Raw genomic sequence first — 14,382 nt, 5'->3', positions numbered from 1 at the left:
CTGATGCACTCCAATTTATTATCCAATGAGCAGACATTTGAGAGAAATAAAGATGGTAGAGCTGGTCTGCTAGGATTAGCTTTTATTTTAGCACGGACCCCAGCTCGCTTTCCCCGCTTTTGCTTCCTTGCACAGCGCTTGCGGTGCAGGCCTGGTTCCCATAGCAAACCGAGCTCACAGAGCGTCCGAAGCATGCCGTCGTCCAAATAGGATTGTGCATGGTTTCTTAAGCGTAGCAGGCTCTGGCGGTGGTATACATGGAGGTTGGTTGTTCCCCTATTTCTGTAAGTATGAAAAAGCACTACTGAGAATAAAGGGCCTTAATAAAATTGAGAAACACTCTGAAACTGATCAATACATACTACAAATGCAGGGATGTATAAGGGTCCCCCCACATCTTTTTTTAGTTGACACCAGTTGCCCAATAAAGGGCACCCCCCCCCCCCAAGAGGCCTTGCTTGAGCTGAAAGTATTAGAACATTCTGAGTGTGGTTGAACACATGTGACTGGTCACTAATTTGCAAAGCTTAGTGGTGCAGTGTGCAGAAGAGTAAGCTGGTGGAGTGTTGCAAAAGAAATGAGACAGTGAAAATGAAGCAGAAAGGACAGTTTATTGTACCCAGTACAGATTATAAACCTAGCAGTGTAAAAGGTACACATTGTGGAGGAAGAAGGTGGAGCCTTTACAAGTTCAGACTACCCTTTTGGTGGCAGAGGTTCAGATCAACAAGCACCTCCTCAGAAGAGTGATTTAGAAAGTGCTGTCCTCTAAGGGAGCTCTGTAAGGACTGCACCAACAGGCATCCAGATTTTTAAAACATACATGTTTTAGGCAATACTATACAGCTGATACAATAAAATCAAAACAATGCAGACTTTTGCAAAAATATAATTTATAGAAGTTAAAAAAAAAAAAAAGCACAGAGAACTTAATTTCTTCTTTGTCCAGCATAAAGCAATATGTTAATGGACAATTGCCAGTTGAATACACCATGCAAAAAGGAAGCAGTGGTCTTTTGTCAACTTTAAATTGGCAGTGAAGAGGAGTCTTCGCGTCACGTTATTGCATGCAAGGTCCTTTGCTTTCCTGCCATCTTGGAGCCCAAAAAAACGTAAGCAAAAAAAATATTACAATATACAAAACAGACTAAAAAGTTTGACCCTTAAATACATTTTAATGCAGTCAGAAGTTGCAAGGTGCATCCCTTTTAAATATTTTCTTAAAAAGAAAATCAAACACCTCGAATGTACCAAATTTTGCTTCTCAGGGAGTGACTAGGCATATGGAATTATTAAGAATGGGTTAACAGTCCTTGTATCTGATTGAAAGTCCTTGAGTGTTTTTAGCTTCATTAAAGATCATTAATTAGAATTATCCGAGACACACAGAGAGAGAGAGAGAGAGAGAGAGAGAGAGAGAGAGAGAGAGAGAGAGAGAGAGAGAGAGAGAGAGAGAGAGAGAGAGAGAGAGAGAGAAGAGGAAAACAATCCCACAACACTTAAAAGCTTCAATGACCAAAACAAACCTACAAGAATAACAGTAAGTTTTGTAGGAAATTTGCGTGCTTGAAGTAGTCCTGCATTTAAGCGTTTTATAAAAGCCAACGCTAAACAAATCTAAAGAAACAAAATGGGTCTTCTCTTTTCAAAATAAAGCCCTTTAAACTTCTCATAGATGTCTACATGAATTAGAGGTAACAAAACTAATCAGGACCACACGCAGCTATTGAATAGTGCCGTGTTTAGATTTTTGTTGTTGTGGTAGGATGTCTTAATATTTTGTAACTTAAAAAAAAAAAAAAAAAAAGATTGTCAGAAGAGAATTGCTACAATTCCTTAAGTCTGCATAGAGACCAGTCAGTCCTTCGGCGCTACTTGACTTGTGACTCCATCTTCTGTGCTGGTGAGCACCTGGCCATGTGAGTCCAGGTGTCCCACACCTCCCTGACACCATGTCACGGGTTGAAGGTGGCGTGCAGATTTCTCCTTGCTTGTTATTTTTAAGATCAGTTCGTTTTTTGAGGGGGCGGGGCTATTTTGTAAACGGACAGCAGGGCAGGAAAAGTTGAGGCTGTGGGGACAGACGTGCACCTGTCCGCTCAGCCGTTCAGGCTCCGCGTCAGGGGAGGTGTGGTGTGGAGTGGGACTCAGTATACATTGTCATTGGGAGAGGTGTGGTGTGGAGTGGGAGTCAGTACACATAGCCATCAGGAAAAGGCATCCCAGTTACACACTGCTCTCCTCCGTCTACCAGGTACGGTGTACCTTCGTCGTAGTGGGTTAGGGGCAGAGTATCATCATCCAGCACAGGCAGGCCATCGGGGTCAGCCTTAAGGTTGGGCCTCTGGTTGTCCGGGAAGGCCATGGAGAAAAGGGCTTCTGGATCGCATACGAACTTGTAAACATACCTCTCACCTGCAACCTGAGGATGGACACTTTGCATGTTAGAGAATGTACAATGCTCTGCCCTTAGTAGATTCTGCAATTGGCACCACAAGAAAAAGTAAAAAGTAAATCTGAACGCGCCTTTACCTTCTGCATGATCCCCTTCTCATAGTAGTAGCGCAGAGAACGACTTAGCTTGTCGTAATTCATGGCTGGTCGGTTTTTCTGAATGCCCCAACGTCGAGCCACCTGAAATTCACCAGATTGGGCCTTAGAAAACCATGCAAAGTACTTGCAGAAGAATTGAACCGTGCACTTTCAGTTATGCATTAGACACGGACCTCTTCTGGCTCAATGAGCTTGAATTCCATTCCACGGCCTGTCCAGGCAATGAAGTGCCCATTGGCAGGGTCGTCGAGGAGGGTCACAAGAAACTGCCACAGCTGGAGGGAGCCACGGCGCTGGTAAGGTGGCCCTTCGCGATACACTGACGGCTCCTGCTTCACCTTTCCTGTTCACAGTCACAGAGAACAAGGACTGAAATACATCAACAAAACTAGGAGACAAAAATCCCAGCCTAAGGGTCTTGCACACGATGCCACTGATTTATTGAAGGGGTAACTCCAAATGATGCATTGAGATACATGCCTTGTGCACATTACACATGCTGAGAAATCTAACGCCCTGAATCTCACCTTCAAGGCGCTCAGGAACCACACATGCGTCATCATAATACAGGTTTTGATCTCTGTCAAATGAGAAATCTACACACATACACACGCATACACACACGCGCATGCACACGCACACACAGTTATGTTCAGTGTTAAATGCAATACCAGAGAGGTTTAGAGACCAAATCTCAAAATGTTTAGAGAAACAATAAATGTTAAAAATGGTTCATCAACTTAAGCAAAGCTAAATAATATTTAAAAAAAACAAAAAACATTTTGGCTCAAACTCAAAACTGGTTACTTACTTTCACGGTTTTGGTAGAAACTAGCTGCCCTCCCAAATGAAGACTGACAGTTAGGCACTTCTGAAAATCCAAAGCAAAGAAACTGTTAATAATGAAAATCAAATCAAAACCATTAGTACGTAGAATATCTAGGTTAAATCTAAAATACAAATCAAACACACATGCATGCACAGCATTATGACCAGCTCATGATTCCTTATCCTGATCCTTATGAAACATTGATGCAACAGCAGGACAGCAAGTGTCCGGCCCACACATCTGTGACACGAGCCAAGATCAATGCACAACATGCAACATCAGTCACATGTCTACTCAGACACCAAACAGGGTTAGTCACTAAGCCCAAATACTGAATCATGAAAATCAAGTCTTGTTCATTCTTGCAAGACCGCAGTGCACCATCTCTAACCTACATGCCTCTCTTCTGCAAGGGCACCCAATGTCACCATACCCATTTTTGTCTTCTTCCTGACATGCGATCGCCAATGATTTTGGTGACTTAGATTATGGAGAAGCGTCATCCTGCACACTGCTGAACAGACAAAACATTGCAGTGTTGGCAGTATGTACCCAAACAATCACATGTTGCGGTCCTACATGTCAATATGTTGAGAGGAACACATCATAGCTCTGCATATACAGAGTTTGAGCTATAAAGGGATTTTGATGCACTTTAAAATGCTTATAGGACAATGTGAAGGAAAAGCTGTGTGTGTTGGAATGACAAGTACACTAAATCTCAACTGAAGCAGTCTTCATTCTCTACATAGAAAGCACCAAATATATTGGAGTGTGACGTAGTTCAAGCTATGTGGTAAACATTGGAACAAAGACAGACATTTTGAGGTTCACTTAACTAAACGTCAGTCTGCTTTCTGCCTTATATTCAAATACATGGGAGAAAAGTGATGTATACAGAATCTATGCAAGTGTGACGAATACTGCTACAACATACTGTATTCTTTGCAGGCAAGTTTAAGGGGTGCAAGTGTATCCCACCAGACACTGCTAAAACTCACAGATCTGTGAGACCCCCCCCCCCCCCCCCCCAAGATTCCTTGCTCTCAGCCCTGTGTTTGCATGAAAGCTGGCATCTACGGAAGATGATCCATGACGAAGGAATCAAAATGAATATGGGACATAAAATAGTTGTGTTATTTATATACATGTGTATACATATATACACATACACACACACAATTACTCCATTTATTTATAATTTCCTTCTCCACTATAATGATAAAGCAGAGTAAACCAACACACTATTGTGTTTCTCGATTACTTTTTCCTTGTTTTTGAATTACGTTGCTGCCTTCGTATTGCTACAAGAACCACATCTACTAGAACCCTAGTATTTGTATAGCTATCTAGGTCCTTCTATGATAGAGTCTCTGGGTAGTTAGCTAACCTACGTTTAGCAGCTGGCGAGTTAAAACGCGGTACGCGGCCATGTTAATTAAATGTAACCTTTCCCACGCGCCACAGTAATGTTCGTGGTAAGCGAGGAACAAACAAAAACAACAAACACATTATTCCCATCGTCACTGCGATAATATTTTGCCTGCGAATTACCGCAGAGAGTCACGTCCGGTATAAAGCAGAAAGTCTCGGAGTAGCTTTGCCGCGCTTCTGGCGCAAAGTTGGCTTTAGACTGTGGGCACTTGGACGATGACCAAGTGTTATTTCGGGTTGAGCTATTAATTTTATACTTGGGAGAACTGAGTGGAGATGCAGACCCGTCGTCGACTTGGTCCAAGATATCCCGCATAGCCTAAGAAACTCTTTGAATGTGAACGAACAAATCCAACCAAATCACTCTAACGACCTGTTTGGTTGCGTCTGCTCCGCATTGCAGCTCTCCCACTGCCCACCCTCGACCAATAGCGCGACAGAATTTCATAATGTGTCTCACACCTCATTAACATGGACTGGAGGAAGAAATCCATAAATAAATAAATCAAGAAATAAATAAAATACTAATTTTATTTATTTATATACTTCTGCTCACAAGTTGTGTGTTTTTTTTTTTGCATTTTTAAAACATGTGATTCACACTATTAAAAATCTACCACATTTATTTATTTACTCTTATGTCCTATATTTATTTATATATTCATTTATTTTTATGTTGTACATTTATTTATGGATTTATTTATTTTAATTTTATTTGTAACCTTTCGTCCTCCTTAAGCGGCGACTGCATGACCTGCACTATTCTCCCCTTTAAAGGGTTGGGCGTTCATTAATGCTCACCAGAGTCAAAGCAGAAGTCTCGTGGCTCTTGCTTGATGGCCATAGGATGGAAAGTGGCATGTGGTGGGCCCATGTTGGGGACCCCCTGCTCAGTGTAATGAGGGTCCAGGAGCTCCTGTTTAAAGCCCTGAGCATGTACAGGAACCAGGGGCTCTGACATCTGGCGATGGTAGGGTGGCCGGCCATCTCTGGCCGAAGTGCTCGGCCCCTGGGGAATGAAGTTTGGTCTTCCCTGTGTCTCAGAAGGCTGGAAAGGCAAACAGGGTTCCGACAGCTGACGCTGAAACCTTAAAAGAAATTTAAAAAAAGATTTAAGTTGTCACCAACAGTTAAGAAGGTGATTCATTTAAAACCTGTGGTAAATGAAGTCATTAAGAAAGATTCCAAGAGCCACCAGAAGCCAGCAGTTCGACATGTGGATCTGATGAGTGTACAGAGTGTACAGTAAAAGCACATGCAGCCTATAAAATGAGATGCTGGGACCAAGTGACACGATGGCCATCTCAGCAGACAGTCCAGAGAGGTCTTGCTGAATCTGGAGTTGCTTGCTCCATGTTAGTGACTGCCAGTAACATGCCACACGTTCCCCAGCATACTTTCAGGGGCTCTGAATGGAGCTGGCAGGGTGGGCTGCCAATTGCCTTATTCACATGGGGGTCAGATTAATGTAGCCCCTGGGCAGTGGCGCTCCAAACCTAATGCTGCAGTGTAATATCCGCGTGATCAACACCACTTGCTATTTTTTCCTCCCCATCACAAGAAGTCAGCATTGCTGAAAGGTCATCCATACACACCCACACACACCCCCATCCACCCCCCCCCCCCAAAAAAAAACACATTTGCATGTGAACACACAAACACATTCAGAAGTGCAGCTTGACCAAAATGCCACTTTTTCATAAAGTGATGTGATAAAATTGCATTGACTTAAACTGATTTATTAGATAACTGGTATAAAAAGACAGACACTTACCTGTGCTCGCTATTAAATGGGACCTCGTGGTTTAGAGGTGGACATGGCACTGCGAAAGGTGGAGTCTGGCTGTTTAGAGCGGTGGCCCTCTGATTGTGGGTGGAGTTGGTCACAGCAGGCTGTCCATGAAGGGAACGCTGCCCTAATGTGGGGATGGGGACAGGAGGAGGAGTCTGTTCAAGCACAGGGCATGTTCCAGGAGTGTTGCTGGAGCTGCATGGTGACACAGGCGTCGAGGGAGGAGTCAATGGCTTGAACCCAGCTGAGGGTTTCCTTTCATAGGCACTGTGAGGAGGAAAAGGGAGATGAAAACAAGAAATGCCAAATGACAAAAGAGGTTCTGCCCTTGCAGTCCATGGCAGAGTGTCAACGCAAATACAAACAAAAGTCACTATAGGCTTACCTGTAGTTATAAAGGCACTTTTCTCCGTACGGCATGGGACTCCGGTCCTGACTACAGGGGGACAGAGCTTTGGAAGGACTCAGTTCCCGTTTAATCTTGGCTGGCGGAGGGCCATGAAACATCACTGAGAGAGACAACAAAGTGGAAGTATCTAATCAACAGGGCATCTGATCGAATGCATCAACAAAAGTGCAGTGCTTGCCCTCTGATGGAGCACCTCACTCTATACCATTAATCGTCTGACAGGGTATAAAAGCTATGTGCTTCACCCATCAGAAGCGTGTAGTAGCAGAAACACATGCAATCAAAGCGCTCCATTCTGATCTCCATCACAGACAAGTCAATACTCATGAATCAGAACAGCTGTAATTCAATGATTGTGAATGATTTTCCTCCCCACACTGTAACCATTAGCTGCTGGATCTCTGCGTCGACTCCCATAACCGGCGCCACGTAATGGCTGACCGAAATCGGATCCGCAGCCACAGTGCAACCCTAGCCGTGTAAATCAACTCCATCATGCTGGGCTTAGAAAGCCACATACAAATGGGCACATGAACATTCGATGCACGTTGAAAGCCAAGGTGCAGTGCACCACTGCTAACATGAGAGAGAGACTCCCACAAATCAAATCCGAGAGTAGATGGATGTCCAACCTGAAGGGATGTAAGGCTTTGGATTGTGGGAGTGGGCATGTGATGTGCAGATGAGCGAAGGGGCCACATTTCTCTGCTAAATGACTGCAGAAGAGAGCTGGAGCTCTGCCAAGTACCCAAAGGATTTGCCAAGATGACATTCATAGAAATTATAGTTATAAAAATAAAAAAACCTGGTAAAAGTGTGTGTAATTTTTATACATACATACATACATACATACATACATACATACATATATATAGATATTTATATATAATATGTGTGTAATATTATATATACACCTTCACACACACACACACTATATACACATACACACACACTTATATATATAGAAAATAAAAGTCAGACAGCAGTACAGCACACACAAGCCAAAAAAAGGGCTGACTGTATACACATGTCCTAGTCTGAAACACTGCAGGGCATCAATTCTCACTTGTGCCACCACACTGATAAGAATGGCCAGAGCACAATGAAAAGTGACACATGAAAATACCATGCTCTGTCTCGCGATTCCAACATCAGACAAAAACAAAAATGATGAAAGGAGGGGTTGGGGGTGAAGACAGGAATGGGATATTATAAAATGCGCCAATAACATTACTCAAGTATTTCTCTTGGCTGGAGAACCTTGGTGAGTTAGAGCTCAAATTAATCACACACACACACACACACACACACAGAGAGAGAGAGCAGAGGGTTCTGTCTATTCCAATTACACCAACCAAAGCCGTGAAATCAGATTATGAATTCGCCTTATGTGACACAAACACACACACAGAGAGAGAGAGAGAGAGAGAGAGAGAGAGAGAGAGAGAGAGAGAGAGAGAGAGCTTGTGGGGGTTCTCCTCACAGACTTCTTAGTCATTCCAGATCAAAATGAAAGGTGCCTTATGCATCATGGTTCCCTAGGGAACATGTCCAACGACATCCATCATTAACATCTCTACTGAGAATCAGTAGCCCAACCAAATCAACAAGATTGTCTGGGCACTTGACACCATTCTTGGCTTATGCTGTCCTTTGTGCTCTCAAAAGAATTGACTAGAAATTAGAACAAGACATGAATAATGAATAACTGGTTCTCCCTTGCCCTCTCTGGACTTCATCCAAAGTACACTGCCAAGGAGAATAAATAATAAGTCTTAGGTACTCACAGCTATCCGACTGGAAATCAGGGACAAACTGTTCATCATCAGGCACCTGGGCTGTGGAGAGATCATGTGATGAGGGATAAATACCTCCAAACCACTGATAAAAATATATGTTAAATTAACACTTCCTTATATACCAGTTTGTTGTTCCATTTAAGAAACAAGACAGCCCTGGACTAAGAGCAGGCCCCACTGTGAGGTTGGCATAATGCTCTCAATGAAACAAGCAGCCTGTCACCAAAATCAAGCAGCAGGAAATGGAATGTATTGTGCTGCTGTGATATGCAGGCAAAAAATGGCAATATATCAAACATCAAATACATGCTGGGACAGGGGAAAAAATATTGGATTCATAAATAAAATTTATGTAAAATGTTATTATAAATATAATATATATATTACAAGATTTGGATAAATTATGATACTGGGGATATGACAGTTAGCATGCTATTGTTACTAATACTACATGCAAAAAGAGAATGCAACAAAACATTTGTGTTTTTACCGTAAAAACATTTTCATTTATAATTCAGATAAATCATGCAGCCTTGCTCTGTTGATAAGGGTGTGTAATATAAGAAGAGACCTCACCCTCTGCAATCCAGATTTCCTGTAGCTGACTGAGGTCCTGAAAGAGTTCTGCAGCAGACAAAATGAGAACATCAAAAATGGTCAAATCCAACCTCGAATTGAAAATGTATCTCCAAAGGGCACTAAAAACCATCTTTCACAAAACCAAAGTAATCACTTTGTACTCAGTATACAAATGAATGGTATTGTGTCCAACTGTGTGTGCGCACGCACATCTTGATTCCTTTCTCATCCTTCTGAGGGATGGTTATATTTTCCCCCTCACACTCAGGCCTTCTACCAGGCCTGGGAGGTTTTGATTGTGCTGTTTGGGCTGAGATTGATTTCAATCATGGAACGTTTTTATTTTTATACATTTGCTTGCCCAGCTGATAAAGGACCTCTGCCCAAAACGTTCTGTTTCTCTGGAAACTGTGTACTTTACTACAATTTTGAATTACACACACACACACACACACAAACACACACACACACACTTCTGCATTACCAAATTCACATATAGAAGACCCAAGTTTGAGGAAATTCAAATCTGAAACCAAGTTTGAGGAAAAAAAACAAAAAACGAAAAAAAAAAAAACCCCACAAACCAAACAACACATGACCAACTTAAAACACTATGATTGTAAGCACGTTGTTGCTCTAATTTACAACACATGAACATTATATTACCCTCTGTGTCCTGAGCAAGTTCAGTGTCTACAAATTTTCGTTTCCTGTCACTGACGGGTCTGTGGTACGGTTCTTCCACTTGAGACGATTTCGGCTGTGGAGGAGCAGACTAATTAGTGTGCAGTCATCTGATCCTTACAACAAAATGTTCTCATTACATTTCTTCATATATTTTACTAGTTGGTTGCTACTTACATTTTTTTTTTTTTTAAAAAAAGGATAAAACTCACATTTGCTGGGACCATAAATGGTACTTGCTGGTCGTAAAATCCGTCCATGTTACCTGGGTCTTCAAAGTTCCCAGAACAGGGTCTTCGCTTTAAAGCGATAACTGCAGAGATCTTTCTAGTGTCTCTTTTTCTCTAAGCAGATAAGGGAAAGGGACGTGTCAAAGTGCTGCTTGGCAAATACAGTCTACTAACCCCCCCCCCCCCCCCCCCCCCCCCACACACACACACCTCTCTCTGCTGTGGGCTCAAGATCAGCCTCCTCCTCTTTGTTGTTTATTGCAACAGTCCTCAGTGAGTGTGAGGCAGAGCATGTGCTGCACCATGTAAACACACTTCGAAGTAGTGTGTTTGGAAGCCTTACATAAGCAAAAGCACCCATCCGTGATTATGATTATGAAAAAAATCATTAGCGATGAGTTAAACTGGAGGATATGAAAATGAGTCTTGGTCATCCAGATCCAGCAGTCTATTATGTAAATACACATGTTGAGAAATTAACTGTGTATTTTTGTGAACAAGCAGCAACAAAACTGCTAACCCCAAGTACCCTAAAAGGCTCCACAGTGTGCGCGCGCATGTGTGACCTCTGGCTGCACGTTCTAACGCACGTTTAAAATCACTTGAAATAATAAAGAAAAACACAAGATGCACCCCATAGCACTGCGGCGATGTTTTAACGGATAGTAACTAAAGGTTTATTAAAAACACTTGGATAGTACGCAAAACAGTGTATGAAAAAAGTTAAGTTAATATTTGGGTAAACATGTTGCTTAATCTCATTTACACTTACTTTTAGAGGGAGTTTGTCTATAATAGTGTGCATTTTTTCAGTTTGTAGAATAAGATAAAGCTTAGATAAGAAAAACAGTTCAAACGAGTTAAATAAAGCACAACTATACGACTGTTACGTTTATCCGTAATATATAGCTAGATAAGTGAGTAACAATGTTACAGAAAATAACCCAAAAGCTTCACTTGTCGATTCCTCTCTACCAAAGTTTAATGCAGCAGAATTTGGATCAAGAACATAGTATACCAAAATCTCTTCAAATATTAGGAAATTGAACAGAACAATGTAAAACATAACTAAAGCAGGTCTAGAAGTACAACAGATTCGGCCGTTCAATCAGAGCATCGGGTTTCCCTGCAACAATCCGAAGTTCAGGTGCAGCTAAATTCTCCGAAGACTGGACAGTTCACAGTTCCCAGGGAAACAGCCAGCTAATCTGTTAGATAGCGGATAATGTTTAGGATAATATCAGACAAGCTACCTTTTCCCCTCGTTCACCCAGCCCTCGCATGGCCCCTTGTTTTTCTCAATGAAGTGAAACCCGATCCGTAAGGAACGGCGAGGAAGAAAAAACGAGCCCTCCATTCACAAAACCACAACACCATCGAGACTAGACTGACCTCGTCGATACTGCCAAACGAATGCACACCCAGTTCCTTAAATTAATAAAAATTAAGGAAAAATAACATAGGAAAACTTCATGTAATAAAATGGTTGCCAAAGTAAGCACCATGCAAGATAAAATGGCGTTCGCTTTCCCAAAGCGAGATAAGCTAGCTTAGGTGGATTTCCAGTTTCAAGCCGATGATAAACTTAAACGCTGCGGAGAAGCGACTTTTATAACACACAATTTCATCTTAGGCCATGCAAATGCTGGTAGAATAATGCTAGCCTCACCCTTCAAGCGATGCCGTGCAAACGAAAGATGTACCAAAAAAGAGTGAAGATTGTAATTCCACCACCTAGACCGACGTCCGTTCTCCCTGATCAATAGATGCGCTCCGTTCGACACACAAAACTTGAATGAGATTTTGTAAATGGAGTGGTAGGGTTTTCCCTTGGGCTCGACAGACAACAGTCTTTGTACTCCATTGGCTACACACTCCTGTCACTAAACTCAAAAACCAATAGTTTGTGAAAAGCTACTGAATTATGTATAAGGTACCTTTCGACCAATCGTTGTTTGTGTCCGTCCTATTTTTATGAATGACTGGGTTTCATTCACATTCACATTCAGCTTGCTTTTTTCATTTCCCCAGGTCTTAAAGGGCCATGGTTTGAGACGTCAAATAATGTGCAAAGTTAATATTGTAAATTTGGTCATTACAAATTACGTTTCATTTGTCAAAATATTACATTGCCAGTTATCATAAAGGTAAATAAAAGTAAAAGATTAGCGTAATTAAAATAAAAGTAAGAGTAAATAAAAATAAGAGATTATTTATTTGTATTTAACAAAACAGGCTCCTGCAAGATATAGAAAATAGTGAAACTTAAAGATATGCACTTTCTGCTGTAAAATGGCAGAGTGTGCAGATCTTAAGTATTGGTAACTAAATAAACTCATAGGCCAGGACAGATAATCAAGAGTGGAACTGTGTTTAGCCTCAAACCTCATTGATCAGATGAATTACAAATGGAACTTAATCACACATAAGAGACTGATCAGGTCACCAGAAGGCTGACACACATAAAGTTGAATAAGAACAAACTATGTTCTTATACATATGTTTGTATGAACACTATAGAACCGATCATTATTTTTACCTAATTACAATTGTAATTGCAATGACATAATTACAATTATAATTGTTATTTTTTAAATATGTCATATATAAATACAAGAACCATTTAATTATGTTTTCTATATACACTGAGGAACAGTACTTCTCCTGAGATGTGGAAGAAATTTAATATGCAAGATCAGGGATTGAATAAAGTGAGTCAACGTAATTCTTTGAGATGTCCTGGTCTATATTTAATAAGGTTTTACCAGCCTGAATAGAGGGAGCAAAAGACCAGCACTCATTCCTCATGGATGCCTTAATTGCCCAAGCTAAATCTCCAGCCTTCTCTGGATTTGTAGATCGATGGACATAATGTTCATGTTCCCAAGAACATCCCATGTTCCTCTTCATCTAGGCCATGAGGGGGAAGGCACACTTTTTAATGCATTTCCAGAGTCCTCATGGCATGTAGGCTGTAGTAGACCTTAGTGTGCTCTAGTGGAACTACTCCAACATGGAAGTAATGACTAATTAAAGAGGAATGAGTTTTATTTAAATGTAATTATCAAATGGTGTATATGGGATTATAGGCATGTCAAATTGTTACATTTTAATTTTATTATAACTTCTGATCTTTGATAACAGTGGGTCCACTGACTATGACAGTGTATCTTATTCTGTAATCTTTATTAAAATAAATTACATACTTCTAACTGGTCCAGTAGGGTAAGAGCCTATCGGGTAATAAAATCCCCTGCCTCCTAGTGCCAACAGCAGTTATTAAACAGTGTAACAATAGTGTAAACAAGAACAAAATTGAAAGCTGTGTACATCTTGCATTTCATGTTACATTTTGGCATTGAAGTTAATCATGGAAACGAGTCAAAATGAAGTCCCCCAGTACTTTAGGCTGTGCGGCCTCGTAAACTCAACATGATGACATTGACCATTTCAGTAAACATCACGGAACATAAATGCAAAGTCCTGCAGTTCAGACTGTCCAGTATGTCTTGGGCCCAGGGGAAGGGGTTATGGTCCAGATGGGTCTTTTGTTTAGGTCTCTGTAGTTTTGTGCATTGTGTGCCATCTTTCTTTCATGCAGCATGGAGGAGTTGGACTTCCTGATCCAGCCCTGCACAATTATTAAATTGTGATGATATCTATTTATTGCTTGGTACAGCAGTTTTGGTACTGACATATACATATGATTGACTGACTCTAGATCGCAAAGGGACATGCTGATTAGCAACCTCTCAAAACATCTGATGTTACTGTGTGTAAGAATGAATGACACTACTTTCTCAACATCTGTATTACAATCTGTCTCTTCACTCAAGTGGCTCAGATCTGTGAGAGTCTCGCATTTCATAATCTGAGTGGTTGTGACCTGAAGGCTTCACTTCATCTTGGCTCACTGTGGCTGCTGTGTCCTTTTCACTAGTCTGCCAAGGTAACACTGCCACTGTAGGTTGTTCTGTACTTATCAAGGTGACATACAAGGATAACACTAAGCTTTGGAATTCCAAGTCTTCAAAATCTTTTTGTTTTCACTACGTAGTCACATATCTGCCCAG

The 14,382-nt window shown here is 41.3% G+C and overlaps 1 protein-coding gene across 7 annotated transcripts; it reads right to left on the bottom strand.

Moving 5' to 3' along the window:
* Window positions 1-592: 592 nt before the first annotated feature.
* On the bottom strand, window positions 593-12,098 carry etv5a (ETS variant transcription factor 5a). 7 transcript variants are annotated; one of them, XM_035522073.1, is made up of 15 exons: window positions 11,979-12,098; window positions 10,520-10,647; window positions 10,292-10,423; window positions 10,062-10,155; window positions 9,393-9,440; window positions 8,805-8,855; window positions 6,994-7,117; window positions 6,591-6,875; window positions 5,618-5,904; window positions 3,774-3,896; window positions 3,365-3,424; window positions 3,081-3,149; window positions 2,727-2,896; window positions 2,533-2,634; window positions 593-2,422 (listed from the first exon to the last, which is right to left on the bottom strand). In XM_035522073.1, exons 3-15 carry the CDS (start codon window positions 10,337-10,339, stop codon window positions 2,192-2,194), a joined length of 1,692 nt encoding a protein of 563 aa, XP_035377966.1. In that variant the 5' UTR covers window positions 10,340-10,423; window positions 10,520-10,647; window positions 11,979-12,098; the 3' UTR covers window positions 593-2,191. The 7 variants fall into 7 exon arrangements, with proteins under 7 accessions (XP_035377966.1, XP_026865355.2, XP_026865357.2 ...); XM_027009554.2 differs by lacking the exon at window positions 10,520-10,647; XM_027009556.2 differs by lacking the exon at window positions 10,520-10,647 and having other exon boundaries at window positions 3,816-3,896.
* Between the last annotated feature and the right edge of the window lie 2,284 nt (window positions 12,099-14,382).

The sequence above is a fragment of the Electrophorus electricus genome, chromosome 2, assembly GCF_013358815.1.
Source record: "Electrophorus electricus isolate fEleEle1 chromosome 2, fEleEle1.pri, whole genome shotgun sequence".
NCBI classification, from domain to species: Eukaryota; Metazoa; Chordata; class Actinopteri; order Gymnotiformes; family Gymnotidae; genus Electrophorus; species Electrophorus electricus.
This window is presented reverse-complemented; position numbering and strand designations above follow the sequence as displayed.

What these genes read in the sequence shown, in the direction of transcription:
- etv5a (XM_035522073.1), bottom strand. Translation starts at nt 10,339, where the DNA reads ATGGACGGATTTTACGACCAGCAAGTACCATTTATGGTCCCAGCAAAT. An exon ending in GGTTCCTGAGCGCCTTGAAG is followed by an intron (nt 2,897 to 3,080) that starts GTGAGATTCAGG and finishes GACTGTGAACAG; the next exon opens with GAAAGGTGAAGCAGGAGCCG. An exon ending in AGCTCATTGAGCCAGAAGAG is followed by an intron (nt 2,635 to 2,726) that starts GTCCGTGTCTAA and finishes GGTGAATTTCAG; the next exon opens with GTGGCTCGACGTTGGGGCAT.